At 48.0% G+C, this 18,667-nt stretch overlaps 1 protein-coding gene across 1 annotated transcript; it reads right to left on the reverse strand.

Annotated features, from left to right (window-relative positions):
* Window positions 1-2,662: 2,662 nt before the first annotated feature.
* Nfkbil1 (NFKB inhibitor like 1) lies at window positions 2,663-16,722 on the reverse strand. The gene is made up of 4 exons (XM_045157166.1): window positions 16,577-16,722; window positions 15,653-15,929; window positions 3,895-4,116; window positions 2,663-3,752 (listed from the first exon to the last, which is right to left on the reverse strand). Exons 1-4 carry the CDS (start codon window positions 16,631-16,633, stop codon window positions 3,193-3,195), a joined length of 1,116 nt encoding a protein of 371 aa, XP_045013101.1. The 5' UTR covers window positions 16,634-16,722; the 3' UTR covers window positions 2,663-3,192.
* Between the last annotated feature and the right edge of the window lie 1,945 nt (window positions 16,723-18,667).

The following is an 18,667-nucleotide window of genomic DNA, read 5'->3' on the forward strand; positions in this document are numbered from 1 at the left end:
TAAAAAAAAAAAAAAGTATTTATTTATCTTAGTGAGACAAAGAAAGAGGCAGAGAAAGAGAATGGGTGCACTAAGGCCTCTAGTTACTGCAAATGAACTCCAGATGCATGAGCCACCTTGTACATTTGGTTTATGTGGGTCCTAAGCAATCAAACCTGGGTTGTCTGGCTTGACAGGCAAGCGCCTTCACCACTAAGCCCTGTCTCCAGCCCCTGTCCCTATCTTTATGTGTGCTCCCTCACGCCTGTATTGCTCCATCTTAAGGTGCTCAGGTTGCCCTGCACAGATTGTTTCTGGCTTCCAGCTGTGTACAAAGCCATTTTACCTGACAAGCCTTTCTGTCCACCTCCACCACGGCTAGCTCTGCCTGTGTGAATGCTTGCTCCTCCGGGAGCCTCCTTTTGATCCATGGGCCCTCCTGAGCAGCTGACTCAGCATGCCGCCAGTTCCTAAGGTATGGGTCTGTGCCCCCCGTGGGCACAAATCTATCTTTGGGTTACCTGGTGCTCCACTGACCTGCATTGAATACACTCTCTCCCAGACTTTTTTTTTTTTTTTTAATTTATTTGAGATAGACAGACACAGAGAGAAAGGCAGATAGAGGGAGAGAGAGAATGGGCGCGCCAGGGCTTCCAGCCTCTGCAAACGAACTCCAGACGCGTGTGCCCCCTTGTGCATCTGGCTAACGTGGGACCTGGGGAACCGAGCCTCGAACCGGGGTCCTTAGGCTTCACAGGCAAGCGCTTAACCGCTAAGCCATCTCTCCAGCCCCACTTTTTTTTTTCCCCAATTTAACCCAAATTTATCCTACTCCGATCCTGGGGGCAACCCTTTTTAATCTGTAGCTTCTTTCCCAACCATTTCTCAAACTGAACCCCAAAGCATTTCCCCACCCAACTCAACTCTTGGGCCCAGCTTGAGAGCAGAGATGCACACACTTCCACAGCTCCACTGTTTCATGGCAGCCACTGAGTCACTCTATGGGAATCCCTGAGCCCTCTCCCCATACACATTGGGGTGGCAGGATGCCTACTGCCTGGCCTCAGGGGGTCAGAGGAAGCCAGGGCCTCTGGGGCTCAGTATTTTTATCAGCCTAGGAAATGAGACACAGAAACGGAAACCATGTGGTCAGAGAAAGTGAACAGCCCTTATCTCAGGGGAACCCCCACCAGAGCTGGGGGCCAGACACCAGGAGGGGATACTGAGGAAGGAGGTCTGGGGGCCTCCATCACAGCTGATCTTACTTTGGATGTAAATAACATTTGCAGAAGAGCAAATCCATTTGCTATGAGAGAAATCTGGGAGGAGGAGCAAGTGTGGGCTTGAGTTTTCTGTTGCTTACACCCCAGCTCAATGATCCTAACTCCAACTCCCCCAGCACCCCAACCCCAACTCCCGGCTCTGGCTCTTTGCATGCCACTTCCGAAACCTTGGGCCTGTGAGAGGAACCGGACGCCTGGGTTGCTCAGTTTGAAGTCTCTTCTCTGAATCACAGCGGTTTCCTCTCACAGGATCTCAGCAGCCCTCCCCCCTGCTGCCCCTGAACATCTGCCTGGTCTTCAAGGCCATCTTCTCCCTGGGTCCCAGACCCACCTCCTGCTCCCAGCAGCTTCCCTTTCCACTGTTGGGACCGCTGGTGTAGCCCTGGGCTCAACACTGGCAATCAGGTTTCAGACCCTGGAGATTCCAAAGTGCACACCTGTATCTCCCCTCCTCCACCTTGCCCTCTTGTACCGAGTTCCCAGTTGTGTCCTAGGTGATGGCAGTGGGTGTTGGCGTAGTTTCCCATTTTCAGGGAGCTGCTGAATTAGAACAGTGTATGGATGGACAATATCCCCCACCACGGTGGCCCTCTTCCATGGGACCCCCAGGCTCTCTCTCTATTCCCTCAGGACCTCAAGAACTGGCACTTAGAAAAGGCCATGTTTGGGGCTGGAGGGATGGATTAGAGGTTAAGGCACTTGCCTGCAAAGCCAAAGGACCCAGTTTGATTCCCCAAAAGCCACATAAAGCAAGATGCACAAGGTGGCATATGTATCTGGAACTCTTTTGCAGTGGCTAGAGGTCCTGGCATACCCTTATTTTTTTTCCCCCCTCTCTCTCTCAAATAAATAAAATATTAAAAAAAGAAAAGGTGGGCTGCAGAGATGGCTTAACGGTTAAGGTGCTTGCCTGCAAAGCCAAAGGACCCAGGTTCAATTTCCCAGGACCCACGTTAGCCAGATGCACAAGGTGGTGAATGTGTATGGAGTCTGTTTGCAGTGGGTGGAGGCCCTGGCGTGCCCATTCTCTCTCTCAAAAAAAAAATTAATTTTTTAAAAAAGGCTATGTTTATGTGGAAAGCCAAGTCTGGGCTGCCCAGGGATAAGTCCAGGCTTGGAATGGGGCAGAAGCTGAACAAGAGATATGACTGTGGCCCCTGAGGAGAGGTGGGGAGAACGGCTGGCCTGGGCGTGGAGCTCTAGTTGCCCAAGAACAGACAACCCAGGTTACATAACTTGCCTCTTTCAGCCTCCTCCTCCTGCTTCTAATTTTAGCAACAGAAATTCCCGCCCCCACAGGGTTCTTCCTCCATCCATTCTGCTACTATTCCTCATCCTAACCCAGCTCATGTTCCCCCCACCCCCCACCCCGGGCCCAGCTGCCCCCAACTCAGCTCATTAAGTGACTCAGCAGAGGGAAAGCCCTGAGTGGGGGTGAGGTGTGGAGGAGGATGTGGTCTGCGAGGGGGTTCGGGGAGGGGATCTGGTGTGGTTCCTTTTTTTGCCTCTGTTCACATCTTCGCTTCAGAATGTAGAGTGGACAGGACCCCATCAGAGAAGGGCGAGGGGGCTGGAGGATGAACTGGGCCTTCAGAGGGCTGACAAGGGAGAGCATGGAGGGGGCTTCTTGGTCTCCAGCTGAGGGCGCACATGGGTGCTTGCATGTGGCAGGCGTGTAGGAGCGGTGGGTTTCGACAGCAGAGGGAAAGGCGCTGTCATGGGTGATGAAAACCACAGCGATGGAAAAAGCAGAGACTCCGGGAGCTGTGGGAGCAGGTCTTATTAGGAAACGCAGAACGGAAAGGAGCAGAAGCGGCCCACGTGCCCCACCCACACCGCCGCTTGGCTCCAGCGCAGCACCTGCTCCTCTGCGTCCATCCCCGAGGCCAACATCCCCGTCCTCCCGCAGCTCGGCTGCGGGGTCCTTTGGTCACTTGAGGGCCTCTGCGTGGCGGTTCAGGGCCTGAGAAAGGGCGGTCACAGTCCCCATCACTCGGCCCAACTCTTGGGTCTCAATCTGGCTTCGGAATCGCTGGAGGAAGCGGTCAGGGTGCCAGCGGACCTGCTGGACCCTCAAGTACCTCCTCAGAGCCCCCTGCTCCTCCAGCGGGGGTCCCCTGGCCACTAAGGCTGCGGCCATGGCCTCGGGGTCCCCTCCGCCAGGGCAGGGCCAGGGCACGTCCCCAAAGCGCCAGAGGCTGCTTCTCCCTGGGTCTCGGGGGCGCTCGGCGCCTGGCCCAGCCCTGATCCCTTGGGCCTCTCCGACTCCTCGGGCTCGGCTCTCCCGGCTGTCCCGCAGTTCTCTCTCCTTGGCCTGGGCTCGCTCTCGGAAGAGCCGCTGCTCCTCCTCCTGCTGTTGCCAGCTGCGCCCCGGGCCCTCAGCCCTCGGGGGTCGGCAGGGTCCTGCAGCCTCCCGCTGCCGCTTCTGCGCGTGCTCCCGGGCCATGCGATCTGACCAGGCAGAGAAGGACTCGGGCTCCTGGGTGTCATCTGCATACAGGTGGGACAGCGGGAGAGAAGCAGTGAGGAGGGCACGGGAAGGGGGTAGAGAAACAGGACACGACCAGGCAGGGTGTGCTCGCGCGGAGCACCCAGGCATTAGACAACGGTTGGGTGGCCATGGCCTCCTCACCTTCGAACCTCCCGATCACCTCTTGCCACTCGTCCTCCAGCTCTCCCTGCAGCTTCTGCCGCCACTCCCACTCCTTGGAAGCCTCATTTTCTTCCTCCTCTTCTGCAGAATCCCAGGGGGGTCCCCAGCCCAGAATCTGCCCAGGGGTCTCTCCATCCTTATTCTTTATGCCCATGGCTGAGGGACAGCGACTCAGCAGTGGCAGGAAGAAGTCCGTGTAAGCTGTGGGAAGACAGCAAGCAGAAATGAGGAAGACTCTAGAACCCAGCTCCATGCTCTGGGGACAGAAAGGATTCAAACGAACTCCAGATGCATGCGCCATTTATGTGGGTCCTGGGGGAACTGAACCTGTGTTCTTTGGATTTGCCACTAAGCCATCTCCCCATTCCCTATCTTTTTATTTTACTTTTGTGAAAGAGAAAGGAAGAAAGAAGAAAGAGAGAGAGAGAGAGAATGGGCAGAACAGGGCCTTTCAGCCACTGGGAGTGGTGTGCCCCTTGTGCGCATGTGTAACATTGACAGCTTGTATCACTGTGCATCTGGCTATGTGGGACCTGGAGATTCGAACATGCATTCTTAGGCTTCATAAGCAAGCACCTTAACTGCTAAGCCCTCCAGCCCATTATTGGTATTATTATTTTTTTTATTATTCAAGGTAGGGTTTTACTTTAGCCAGGCTGACCACACCCAGCAACTGATATCATTATTATCTTTTTTTGGTTTTGTTTTGTTTTTCGAGGTAGAGTCTCACTCTAGCCCAGGCTGACCTGGAATTCACTATGTAGTCTCAGGGTGGCCTCGAACTCATGATGATCCTCCTACCTCTGCCTCCCAAGTGCTGCGATTAAAGGCATGTGCCACCACGCCCAGCTTCTGATATGATTTTTAATATTTTTTAAGGCTGGGTGTGGTAGCACGCACCTTTAATCGCAGCACTTGGGAGGCAGAGGTAGGAGGATCACCATGAGTTCGAAGCCACCCTGAGACTACGTAGTGAATTTCAGGTCAGCTTGGGCTAAAGGACGAGACCCTATCTCAAAAAAATATTTTAATTTATTTTATAAATATTTTAAATATTTATAAAATATTTAAAATGTTTTAAATACATTTATTTGATATATATGTGTGTGCGTGCGTGTATATATGCATATATATAATATATATATATATTATATATATATTTATTTTATTTTATTATTTGAAAGAGAGAGAGGGGCCAAGTGTGATGGCACATGCCTTTAATCCCAGCACTTGGTAGGCCAAGGTAGGAGGACTGCTGTGAGTTTTAGGCCAATCTGAGACTACATAGTGAATAGTGAATTCCAGGTCAGCCTGAGCTACAGCAAGACCCTACCTTGAAGTAAAAAAAAAGAAAGAAAGAAAAAATGAATTATAGAAAGAGAGAGAATGAGTGCACCAGGGCATCTTCCCCTGGCAAATAAACTCAAGAAACACATTCTGCTTCGTGTATCTGGCTTTATGTGGGTATTGTGGAGTTGAACATAGCCCAGCGGGGTTTTTTAAAACAAACAACAGCAAATATATATATATATATATATATATATATATATATATATATATATATATATATGATGCTGGGCATGGTGGCACATGCCTTTAATCCCAGAACTTGGGAGGCAGAGGTAGGAGGATCGCCACAAGTTCAAGGACACCCTGAGTCTACATAGTGAATCCAGGTCAGCCTGAGCTAGGATGAGACCCTACTTTGAGAAAACAAAACAAACAAAAACCCAGAATCAAAAGCCTCTATTAAGTAGATACTGAGGTTCCAAGGTGGAAAAGGTAATAGTGGGTAGAGTGGTTACAGGGGGCTTCAAGAAGGCTGGTCTGGGATGGGAAGGGAGGGTAACATAGTAAAATGGAAATCAGGTGGGTGGATGCCATTTTGGAACAAGTGGCTGTGCTGAGCTACTCTAGCCTATTTTGTTTCAAGGTACGTTGAGTTCAGAGCAAGGGCACTCACTGCTGCCTCCAAACAGAACTAGAGAGTTAATGAGCCCTGGCCTCAGTGTACCTCAGAGTATCTGACACCACTGCAGTGAATGCTAATCTTTAATGAGCAGGCTCAGGCTAACAGGAGTCTGACCCCTGGTACCACATGCTGTCTCACACATACAGCCAGGCCCCAGAAGAAAACTCTTCAAAACTTACTCTTTGCCAGGTGTGGTGGCACATGCCTTTAATCTCAGCACTTGGGAAAGAGAGGTAGGAGGATCGCCATGAGTTCGAGGCCACCCTGAGACTACATGGTAAATTCCAGGTCAGCTCTGAGCTTGAGCAAGACCCTACCTCAGAAAAAAACAAAAGAAAACAAAACAAAAACAGAAACAGAAAACAAAAAACAAAAAACAAAACAAACAAACAAACAAAAAACTTACTCTTCAGCAAAACAATGAGCTGTCCACCTAGTCATTGAGAGAGAAGTGGCCAAGATAACCATGGACCTTGGGCAGTGAGTTGTCTTGGTAGAAAGTACACAGAGAACCAAGTCTCTATGGATCCCTGTAACTGCAGCTTTTGGATACAAGCAAGATCTGTTCCCCTAAAGAACAGAAGGAGAAAGCAGCAGATGGTTACTTTCTCCTGGAGGGGAAGGTGGTAGGGAGAGGAAGAAGTAAAGAGGGGAAGGGACATCGGAAAAGAGACCAGTGGTACAGGCTAGACAGGAGACTAACTGTTGGGTCCAGCAATGGCTTGCTGCATGAAGAGCAGTTGTATTTGGGACAGGTCAACAGGGGTGAGGGACATGTCCCAGCACTCAGAAGGCTAAGGTAGGACCGTATAGTGAGTTCAAGGCCAGCCTGGGCTGCAGTGAGGCTCTACCTTGGAAAAACAAAAACAAAACAGGGCTGGAGAAATGGCTTAGCAGTTAAGGCACTTGCCTGAGAAGCTTAAGAACCCAGGTTCAATTTCCCAGGACCCATGTAAGCCAGATGAACATGGTAGCACATGTGTCTGAAGTTCGTTTACAGTGGCTAAAGGCACTAGTGTGCCCATTCTCTCTCTCAAATAAATAAAAAAAATTAAATAATAATAATAACATGAAACCAGGTATGGTGGTACACACCTTTAATCCCATCAGTTGGAAGGAAGAGGTAGAAGGATTGCCATGAGTTTGAGGCCACCCTGAGACTACATAGTGAATTCCAGATCAACCTGGGCTAGAGTGAAACCCTACCTCAAAACAAAACAAAACAAAGAAATTTTATTTTCCTGTAAGCTTTGCCTAAATGCTCTATAAAAGTTAAAACTAAAATTTTCTACTTCCTCTACAGGATAGGAAAAACCATCTTTCTGGGTGTTCAACAACAAAAGTTCAGAGAAGATAGCAGGGGGGGAAAAAGGTCAGCTGGTATTTTAGACCTTGCTCTCCAAGGTCAGTCAGAACCGGGGGGACAATTGGACCCTCTCTAAGAGGGTCTTACCACTCCAGTATGTCACCTGTCCTTGTGGTCCCGAGACCACAGGGCACCAGAGGTTGCATTTTAAGTACTGCACACTCTGCAAAGAGCAGTCATTAAAGAGGGAAAGGTTCCCTAAACCTCCAAGGGAAGTCACATGGTCAGCGAGACCCTCACCCAGCCCTACAAGTGGCACACTGGAATACCAAAATTAAAGGAGCTGAGGGACCCTCACAAGTCCCCCAAAGTAACCCCTAAGAAGTCTCAACTTACTTTTTTATAGGTGCAGGAAAGAGAACCATTAATGTTTGGCCACCTAGATGGTCTTAAGCAGAAAAGTAAAGTCCCTGAAAATAAAATAATCAGTAATATCATGAAACAAAATTCTGCTAGCCCCCATTTGGGACTCTCATCCCAACCTGAATCCACAGGGGACCTGATGCTTTTACAGCCCTTCAGAAACGACCAGCTTCTGAACGGCAAATCCATGCGCTACTTTGTGCATCTGCCTTATGTGGGTACTGGGGAAACTGAATCCAGGCCAACAGGCTGAGCAAGCAAGTGCCTTTAACTGTTAAGCCATGCCCAGCTCCCAACCATGATACACTTTTCAAAGTTCTTCCTCTCTCCTTGATATCCCATATGACCCAGGCCATTTCCAGGAATCCATCCTGAATGTGCTCCTCCAGGGAGACATGTTAGATTCTTTGTATGACCACACTGTCCTCACCCCATCTTTACTCCTTTATCCCAGCACAGGTGGGCCCTGTCCTATGGGTATGTAGGGTCTCTTCTCATCCCAATGGTCAGCCTTCCTGAAGGCGCTCTGTCCTTCCTTCTTTGCCTCATCGAACATCCTTCAAGTCTCCCTATGGGAGAACCAGCGTGGCAATATCCGTATCAAGGACTCCTCACTGTTTTACTGGGCAGGCATTCATTCCTCTGGCCCAAGTAATGCCTCCCCCAGAAAAGTACCTCCTTTGCTCTGGCTTAGTATGAGACATTCAAAACCTCCCACTAGGGAAACCTTGTCTTAACCTAAAACAGTCCCCTCAAGGGACAATTCTCCTGGTGTTCAGAGACGTCCTGTCCTGACAGACTCACCGTATCAAGTCCCTGCTGACAGTCTTGCTTGTGCTTGAGGTGTTTCTCAGCCCCTCTCTCCAGCCAAAAACAAAATAACAGCTCTAGCTTGAGGGCCTTGACCAAGATGTGGTATTGGCCTTTGGGCTGGGACAACTCCTAGGTCGTTTGTCTGGACATCTGGCCCCTCAGTAGCTCCCAAAGCCCCTTGTTTTTAATTCTGCTTTGTGTTTTTGGCCCCAGTTTACTTAACCTGCTAAAACGATCAGTCTTTTCCCAGTTATAGGCCAGGAAGCTCCCAACAGTGCTGTCTCAGGGTCAGCAGCTACAACCACTATGTGGATGCCTGCCTCCCACCCCCCAGAATCTCCTGATCTTGTGCCACCAGATGACTTCAGGCCTCTTCTGACAGCAACTCCTCCTGTGTCTAAAGTGCCTATGGACTACTTTATGCCCCATGGTCCCATGTCTCTAAAGCAGATCAGCAAAGCCAAGTCTCTAGGGGCTCTAGAAAGTGTCCTTGACCTTTTGTGAATAATTCTACTTTGGGACTTTGCCAACCTGTCAGGGGAAGTATGGATGCTGTTCTGGGATAAATGGCTGTACTGAGCTACTCTAATCTCAGAATAAGCCTGTTTTGCCTCAGAATAAACTGGGTTTAGAACAAGGCCTCTGCTCCCTCTGAGCAGAGCAAAGAGATAATGAGCCCTGAATTCGGTCGATCTCAGGGTGTCCAGGCATCACTGTAGCAATTTTTTTCTTCTGTTGTTGTTGTCGTTCATTTTTATCTATTTATTTGAGAGAGAGAGAATGGGGCCTCCAGCCTCTGCAAACAAACTCCAGGTGTGTGTGCCCCCTTGTGCATATGGCTAACGTGGGTCCTGGAGAATCGAGCCTTGAACTGGGGTCCTTAGGCTTCACAGGCAAGCACTTTACCACTAAGCCATCTCTCCAGCCCTTGAGCGAGGGTCTCTCTCTAAACCAGGCAGACCTGGAATCCACTATGTGGTCTCAGACTGGCTTTGAACTCACAGTGATCCTACCTTTGCTTCCTGAGGGCTGGGACAAAAGGCATGCACCACCATGCCCTGCCACTAGCTCAGACCATCAGAAGTATGACTCTTGAGGTCTCACAGAGCCAGTGCCCGGAAGAAAAAACCCTCACTGTAAAACTTATTCCTCAGCAAAACAGTGAGATGGTAGACATCTGGTCATCCAGACAGGAGCCACACACAGGTGTCCCACCCAATAAGACCTAAGCAACCAGGGCACCTGGAACCTTAAAACACTGTGAGTGCTAATATAGAACTGTCCTTTCCTCCAATAAAAGTTCCTCTCCATGTCCTCACCACTGGGGCTTTTAAAAAAATCTTTATTTTGTTTTTTTATATATTTATTTACAAGCAGAGAGAGAAAAGGAGAAGAAAGACAGAGATAATGGGCACACCAGGGCTTCTAGCTGCTGCAAACATTTTCTAGACACATGTGCTACTATTTGCTTCTGGTTTTATGTGGGTACTGAGGAATTGAACTCAGGTTGTCAGATTTTGCAGGCAGGCACCTTAACTGCTGAGCCGTGTCTCCAGCCCTGACCTACCCTGTTCTAATAGACTGTCTACTACTGCCCCTTTGCTGCCTCTGGCAATTTGTTTGTAAGGTTTTGCTCTAACTCGGGCTGACCAGGATCTCACTCTGTAGTTCCAGGCTGGCCTTGAACTCATGGCAATCCTCCTACTTCTGTCTCCTGAGTGCACCACCATGCCTGACTTTTTTTTTTTTTTTTTTTAAGGCACGGTTCCATGTAGCTCATACAGGCTTCAAACTTACTGTGTAGCCAAAGCTAGCCTTGAACTTTGGATCCTCAGCCTTACTGGATGTACTACCACACCCAGCCCTGGTAAATTCTTCCCCACCTGTGCAACACTGGCCTGCCACTGCTATTTCCTGGCATGGCAGGTAGAAGGAAAGACAACAAGAGACAAGCAGGCTTGTGAAACCTGTGCTCAGGGTCACTGCAGACAGGGCTGTGTGGCTGGCTGGTGGGGCTGTGGGTGTGCAGCGTGAGGCGAGGCTGGAAAGGTAAGTGGAACATAAACCGGATGCTCAGTCACTTGAAAATGAGGCCACATCTTCCTATGCAGATGAATGTTGCAATGGATGGTAAATGCCTGGTACCACGATGGCCCAAAGTAGGAGTGCAGTGAATGCTACATTCAGAGACAAAACAAGCCAGCCCTGGTGGTGCAGACCTATCACCCAGCTCCTTAGGAGTCTGAGGCAAGAACATTACAAGTTCAAGGCCTGCCTGGGCTACAAAGTAAGACTGTCTCAAACTAAAAAGGTTTTTTTTTTTATTTTTTAAATTATAAGTTGTTGAATATGTTTAGGGAGAAATCATAAGGTTTATTTAGGGGAAATTGATACCTAGGAAAAGGCTGGGGCAGTTTCACACATATGTGGGAGATAGAACATAGAAGCCCCTTCAAATTACAGACCAGAGAGGATTAAGAAATAGTAAAGTCTGGACATGTGGCACACGCCTTTAATTCCAGCACTCGGGAGGTAGGGTAGGAGGTTTGCTGTGAGTTCAAGGCCAGCCTGAGACTACATAGTGAATTCCAGGTCAGCAAGACCTTATCTCTAAATCAATAATAACAACAACAGTAGTAGTAACTAGGTGCGGTGGTGAACTCTTGTAATCTCAGCACTCAAGTGGTGGAGGAAAGATGATCACGAATTCAAGACCACCCTGGGCTACTGAGACCTTGTCTCAAAGAAGTAAAAACAACAATAACAGGGCTGGAAAGATGACTTAGCAGTTAAGGCACTTGCCTGAGAAACCTAAGGACTAAGGTTCAATTCCCCAGTACCCACATAAGCCAGATACACAAGTGGTGCATGGGTCTGGAGTTTGTTTGCAGTGACTTGAGGGCCTGGCACACCTATTCTCTCTCTCTCTAAATAAGTAAATGAATAAACATTTAAAAAAATCCTCAAATAAAATAACAACAACAAAGATTCTGTCAGCCAGGTGTAGTAGTATGTATCATTAATTCCATCACTCGGGTGGTTGAGGTAAGAGGATCACTGAGTTTGCAGCCAGCCTGAGACTACATAGTTAATGCCAGGTAAGCCTGGGCTAGAGTGCAACCCTACCTCGAAAAGTCAAAATAAAATAAAAGTGATTGATTCTTTTCTTTGCAAATACTGAGTATGGGGTATGAAAACCTTACTCACAACGGGATTGTTAGACCTAACATGAGAACTACACAAAATACTGCCATGGATTCTGACCACTTAACTTGCTCCAAGAAGATTTTTTTTTTTCTCTCTCTCTCTCTCTCTCTCTTTTTTTTTTCCCAGGTTAGGGTTTCACTGTAGCCCAAGCTTACCTGGAACGCACTCTGTGGTCCCAGGCTGGCCTCAAACTCACAGCGATACTTCTACCTCTGCTTCTGAAGTGCTGGGATTAAAGGCTTCATACACAGCTGATATTTTCTTTAAAGATAAATATATTTTTTTTATTTGTGACAGAGATAGAGAAAGAGAGAGCAAGAGATTATGGGTGTACCAGGCCCTCTTTGGCACAGCATGCAGGCTCATGTGACAATTTGTGTATCTGGCTTTACATGGCACTAAGGAATTGAATCCCAACAAGCAGGCTTTGCAAGCAAGTGCCTTTAATCTCTGAGCCATCTCGCCATTACCCAAAGAAGATATTTTCCTATCTTTTTCAAAGCAGGTTACAAAAGCTGGTAGCTGAAGAAGACAGGTTTTCTGACATGGATGTTGCAGCGCCACCTGGTGGCTAGACTAGCAAGTGACCAGGAGGAGTAGAAGTACGGAGGTAGAGGTCCCATTTGGAACCTCTCAACTGACATATTTCAGACAAGTTTCTGAACATTCTAGAAGAGCCCTACTTTATTCATCTGTAAGTAGTTTAATACCATCATGCCTGCTCCTTACAATGAAGGAAGTACCTTCCACACTACGAGGCACATAGCTACTACGCAGAAAGTCTTGAGTCGCATACAGTAACAGTGACAGAGCTCCAACCAATCTGTGTTTATTTACTCATCACAATCTCCATTTTAAAAAGGCAAAACAGGCCCAAGAGGTCAGGGTGCGTGTCTGGTATCTTCAAACAGTTCTGCCTTGGGGCTCTCTGCTTCATTACCTCCCAGGCCCTGCCTCTTGTCAGGAGGCCACTTGGTGGCCTATACCTGGCAAACTTCCCCTCTTCGTTTTTATGAAAATTTATAAAGTTAAAATAGGTCGGGCGTGGTGATGCATGCCTTTAATCCCAGCATTTTGAAGGAAGGCGGAGGTAGGAGTAGTTTGAGGTCGGCCTGGGACTACATACAGAGCAAGGGCTAGCGCAGCCTGACCTAGAGTGAGACCCTACCTCAAAACAACAGTTCAAATAGACAAGCCCACCTCACATCAAGCACAAGTAAAGAAAAGATTTTTGACCATACAGCGAACATTCTGGGGAGAAAGGGTTGCTATATACATGTGGAGAGCCGGAGATGGGAAAAGCAGCTTTCTTCACCCGGACTCAGACACTTTCCTGCAATGTGCTCACCCTAGAAGGAAGACTCCAGATGGGACAGAGCGCTTCACCTCTGGTTTGGGTAAGAGTTGCTATGTTCTATGGAGCTGTTCCCTCTGTCACTGCAAAGCCAACATGAATTCAGATGTTTAGGAAAGTTGGTAGAGCTGGCATAAAAGTACACACCCTGGGGCTGGGGCTGGGGAAGTGGCTCAGTGATTAAAGACACTTGCTTGCAAAGCCTATTAACCAGAGTTCGATTCCCTAACACTCATGCTCAGCTAGACGCAACACACCTACAAAACTGTGAGGCAGGACCAGGAGAATCCAAAGCTGACAGGAAAGCTACACTGGCAGTCCTCTGCAAGAGAACCTGTCTCACTGAAGGTGAAAAAGAGCACAGACACCTTGAGGTTGCTCTCTGACCTCCACATGTGTGCCATGGCACAAGCACACTCCCCCACCACATGCATACTTACACACACAAGCAAATAAATAATAAAAAAAATTGCTGGACATGGTGGCGCACACTTTTAATCTCAGCATTTGGGAGGCAGAGGTAAGAAGATTGCCATGGTTCAAGGACACCCTGAATTCCAGGTCAGCCTGGGCTAGAGTGAGATCCTATCTTGAAAAACAAAACAAACAAACAACAGAAAAAAACTGATGATAGAGCTGGACATGGTAGGGCATGCCTTTAATCCCTGCACTCAAGAGGCAGAGGTAGGAGGATCACCATGAGTTCAAAGCCATCCTGAGGCCACAAAGTGAATTCCAAGTCTGCCTGAGCTATAGGGAGACTCGACTTTGAAAAACAAAACAACATGCTGGAGAGATGGCTTAGCAGTTAAGGGGCTTGCCTGTGAAGCTTAAGGACCCAGGTTCAATTCCCCAGGACCCACGTAAGGCAGACGCACAGTGCATGTGACTGGAGTGCGAGTGCGTTTGCAGCGGCTGAGGCCCTGGAGCACCCATTCTCTCTCCCTCTGCCTCTTTCTCTCTTAAATAAATAAATTAATTATTTAAAATATTAAAAAGAAAGAAAGATGCCGGGCATGGTGGCGCACGCCTTTAATCCCAGCACTCAGGAGGCAGAGGTAGGAGGGTTGCCATGAGTTTGCGGCCACCCTGAGAATACAGAGTGAGTTCCAGGTCAGCCTGGGCTAGAGTGAGACCCTACCTGGAAAAACCAAAAAAAAAAAAGAACACAACAGCTAGTTAGAATGCTTGGACTCTGCCAGTGAATAGCTATGTGACTGACAAATGACTTCTGTGCCCAGTTTCCTTATATAGGTAACTGGAGATCATATCAACATTTACCTCACAGGGTTTCTGTGAGGACTAAACAAGTTACTTTGTACCAAGTCTGTGGCATTCTTGCAAAGATTGTTTTAATTCTGTACAGTGAGGGATATACTAAGCCTGGGAAAGTTTAGTGTCTCTGGGATCTGAATCCAGGCAACCCAACCAAGTGCACAGCCTATCTTCTACTTCCTATTTGTGCAATGGGCCAAGAAACAACATAGCTATCAATCTAAGATGTGAAATTCAGACAGCAATTGCAAACTGTAGGTATAGTGACACATACCTGTAATTCCAGTACTTGGGAGACAAGCAAAATTGTGTTTGTGGTCAGCCTGGGACATACAGTAAAACCCTGAACTCAAAAAAAAAAACAAAAAAAAAAAAAAAAAAAACAAAACCCTGGAGAAATGGTTTGGTGGTTAAAGGTACTTGCTTGCAAAGCCTGACTGCCCAGGTTAGATTCCCAGGTACCCATATAAAGCCAGTTGCACAAAGTAGCACATGCATCAAGATTTTGTTTGCAGTAACAAGAGGCACTGGTGTGCCAATTCTCTTTCTCTCTCTGCTTGCAAATAAATAAATAAATTTTTAGCCATGCATTCTGGCGCATGCCTTTACTCCCAGTGCTTGGGAGGCAGAGGTAGAGGATCACCATGAGTTCGAGGCTACCCTGAGACTACATAGTGAATTCTAGGTCAGCCTAAACAGGGCTGGAGAGATGGCTTAGTGGTTAAGCGCTTGCCTATGAAGCCTAAGGACCCCGGTTCCAGGCTCGGTTCCCCAGGTCCCACGTTAGCCAGATGCACAAGGGGGCGCACGCATCTGGAGTTTGCAGTGGCTGGAAGCCCTGGCGCACCCATTCTCTCTCTCTCCCTCTATCTGCCTTTCTCTCTGTGTCTTTCGCTCTCAAATAAATAAATTAAAAAAAAAAACAACCATAGTCTGGAAATATAGTTTAGCAGTTAAGGCCAAACGAATCAGGTTCAATTCCCCATTACCCACAGAAACCAGATACACAAGGTGGCGCATGTGTCTGGAGTTTGTCTGAGGTGGCTAGAGGCCCAGGCACACCCATTTTCTGTGTCTGTCTCTCAAATAATTAAATAAATAGAATATAAAAAATAAAATACAACACTCAACCAAACCAAAAGCCAACAAAACAAAATCTCCAATTGTTTTTTTTTTTTTGGGGGGGGGTATCTGGCCTCTTCAGATAACAGCATCTTAGTAATATAATATAAAGGTCCCAACAATACAGATGGACGTGAAGTTGGTCAACTGCTTCAGAAGGTCCCATTGACCAAACAACTATAGCTTATGCCTCAACTATTAATTGATTTTCATTTCAGGATCTGCTGAACTTCTCATGAGCCTCACTCCCCGTTGGCCCACTCACCATCTGGGCCCTGGCGGGCAGCAGCGTGCAGCGCCGTATCGCCATGGCGGTCCTGGTGGGCAGGGTCAGCCCCAAGACGCAGCAGCAGGCACAGGGCAGGGGCGTCATGGCGGGCACAGGCCCGGTGGAGAGGTGGGGGCTGCCCAGCATCCACATCAAGGCCTGGGTGTCGCTGGAGGAGGGCCTGGGCCCGGACCAGCCGTCCTGCAGACAGGTAGCGACGGAAGCGACGCTCTCTGCGTCGCCTGCGTGCAGTGGAGGCCATGAAACTCTTGGGCTGAGGAAGGAGTACAAAAGGCAGCATCAGGCCCCCGCTGTTGCTCTTCCCCGCAGCTCCATCTCTGACATCCTTCTTGCCTTTCCCTTTTCCCTTCCCTACCTCTTTGCCTCTCACATCTCCAGCCAAAGATGAAGCCTAACCCAACCCATCCCTTTCCAGGTAACAGGTTGGGTGGTGGGGGGGAGGGTTACAGTGAAGCTGGAAATCACATGCTTAATTGTTCTCCAAGTGAAATTTGAGTAAAGAATACACAATTGTTTTAGGAGTCAAGAGCCCAGGAGACATTATAAAAAAAAATTATGAACTCTGTAAAAAAAAAAAAAAAAGTTGGGGCTGGAGAGATGGCTTAGCGGTTAAGGCGTTTGCCTGCAAAGCCAAAGGACCTCAGTTCGATTCTCTAGGACCCATGTAAGCCAGCTGTACAAGGTGGCGCAAGTGTGTGAAGTTCGTTTGCAGTGGCTGGAGGCCCTGGAGTGCCCATTCTCTCTTTCTTTCTCTCTCCCTCTCTCTATCCCTCTCTCAAATTTAAAAAAAAAAAAAAAAATAGAACAGGGCCCTTGATGGGAGAAATTTTCATCAACCAAAATTTGAATTAAAAAAAGTCACGATTTCAAATAATGATCTAGAAATGTAATATAATGTACCCGGCACATAGACGTAGAGGCTTCTCCCTCCGGGAGCTGGGGGGAGGGGTCACTCATCAGATCTGCACCCCGCCCCCCCAAGGACCCTCAGAGCTGAAGGCCCGAGGCCTGAGTTTGAGCCGCTCGGAGGAGGGAGGCGGGAAAGAAGACGCTCCAGACTGGCGGAAATTGCGCAAACTCAGTCGCAGGTTTCGGGCGGAAATAAACTACGAGACACATTATAGGAAGTCTTTCTGCCCCGACCGGGTGGTTCCTAGTTAGGCTTCCGGTGGGAAAACTAGGGAACTTGTAATATAGGGTCCGCCCCAAACCGGAAGACAGGATAAGAAGGCAAAGCCGGGCTGGGGCTGTGAGAAAGGAGGTTTGTCTCGGTCTCCGCCAACTGGGAGGAGGACAGGCGACAGCGACGATGGAAAAGAGAAAACAGAGAAGATAAAGAAAATATAAACCTGGGATGGAGAGAAGGCTTAGCGGTTAAGCGCTTGCCTGTGAAGTTTAAGGACCCTGGTTCGAGGCTTGATTCCCCTGGACCCACGTTAGCCAGATGCACAAGGGGGTGCACGCGTTTGGAGTTGTTTGCATTGGCTGGAGGCCCTGTCTTGCCCATTCTCTCTCTCTTTATCTGCCTCTGTCTCTGTCTGTTGCTCTCAAATAAATAAATAGAAATTTAAAAAAGAAAATATAAACCTTTACAGTGAAACGTAAAACGAAAACCACAGTGAGGTCAAGAATATGGAATAGATTTAAAAATAGAAGAAAAGAGAAGGGGCTGGAAAGATAGCTTAGCGGTTAAGGCGCTTGCTTGCAAAGCCAAAGGACCCAGGTTCAACTCCCCAGGACCCACGTAAGCCAGATATATCTCTCTCTCTCAAATATCAATAAAATATATTTTTTAAAAAAGAAGAAAAGAGGGGATGGCAAAGCCAAAGGACCCAGGTTTGATTTCTCAGGACCCATGTAAGCCAGATGCACAAGGTCTGGAGTTTGCAGTGGCTCGAGGCCTTGGCATGACCATTCTCTCTGTCTCTGTTTTTCTCTCTCTTAAAAAGAAAAAAAAAAAAACAAAAACAAAAACGCCACGCGTGTTGGTGCACACCTTTAATCCCAGGACTTAGGAGGCAGAGGTAGGAGGATTGCCATAAATTTGAGGCTGTCCTGAGACTGCATAATGAATTCCAGGTCATCCTGAGTTAGAGTGAGCCCCTACCTCGAAAAACCAAAATAAAATAAAGGGACTGGAGAAATGGCTTGCCTGTGAAGCCTAAGGACCTAGGTTCATATGCACAAGGTGGTACATGCATCTGGCATTCGTTTGCAGTGGCTCAAGGCCCTGGTGTGCCCATTCTCTCTCTCTGCCTCTTTTTCCTCTCTTAATAAATAAATAAATATTTTTTTTAAAAAAAAGGAAAACAGCGACCTTTTAATCCCAGCACTCGGGAGGCTGAGCTAAGAGGATCGTTGGGAATTCAAGGCCAACCTGGGCTACAGAATGAGTTCCAGGCCAGCCTGGGCTACAGTGAGACTACCTGCCTCTAAAGAGAAAGAGAGACAAAATAACAAAAACATTAAGAAGACAACCCTAGGGCTGGAGGGATGGCTTAGCAGTTAAGGCACTAGCCTGCAAAGCTAAAGGACCCAGGTTTGATTCCCCAGGACCCATGTAAGCCAGATGCACAAGGTGGCACATGTATCTGGAGTTCATTCGCTGCAGTTGAAGGCCCTGGCACATGCATTTTCTCTCTTTCTCTCTCAAATACAAATAAAAATAAAATATAGAATCTTTAAAAATAAAAAGCTGGGTGTGGTGGCGCATGCCTTTAATCCCATCACTTGGGAGGCAGAGGTAGGAGGATTGCCATAAATTCGAGGCCACCCTGAGACTACTTAGTTAATTTCAGGTCAGCCTGGACCAGAGTGAGACCCTACCTCAAAAAAAAAAGAAAAAGAAAAAGAAAAGAAAAAAGACAACCTTAGAATAGGACAAGTCAGATGTGTGCAGAAATTTGGCTTTGGGAAGCCTGTAGGGAGAGAGGGGGAGAAGAGCTGGAGTATTGAGAGAAGCCCACGTGGCATGATGCATCCCTTCCACAC

This window comes from Jaculus jaculus, chromosome 8 (assembly GCF_020740685.1).
Source record: "Jaculus jaculus isolate mJacJac1 chromosome 8, mJacJac1.mat.Y.cur, whole genome shotgun sequence".
NCBI classification, from domain to species: domain Eukaryota; kingdom Metazoa; phylum Chordata; class Mammalia; order Rodentia; family Dipodidae; genus Jaculus; species Jaculus jaculus.

What these genes read in the sequence shown, in the direction of transcription:
- Nfkbil1 (XM_045157166.1), bottom strand. Translation starts at nt 16,633, where the DNA reads ATGAGTGACCCCTCCCCCCAGCTCCCGGAGGGAGAAGCCTCTACGTCT. An exon ending in CCTCTACGTCTATGTGCCGG is followed by an intron (nt 15,930 to 16,576) that starts GTACATTATATT and finishes CTCCTTCCTCAG; the next exon opens with CCCAAGAGTTTCATGGCCTC. An exon ending in TGCCCGCCAGGGCCCAGATG is followed by an intron (nt 4,117 to 15,652) that starts GTGAGTGGGCCA and finishes GTCTTCCCACAG; the next exon opens with CTTACACGGACTTCTTCCTG.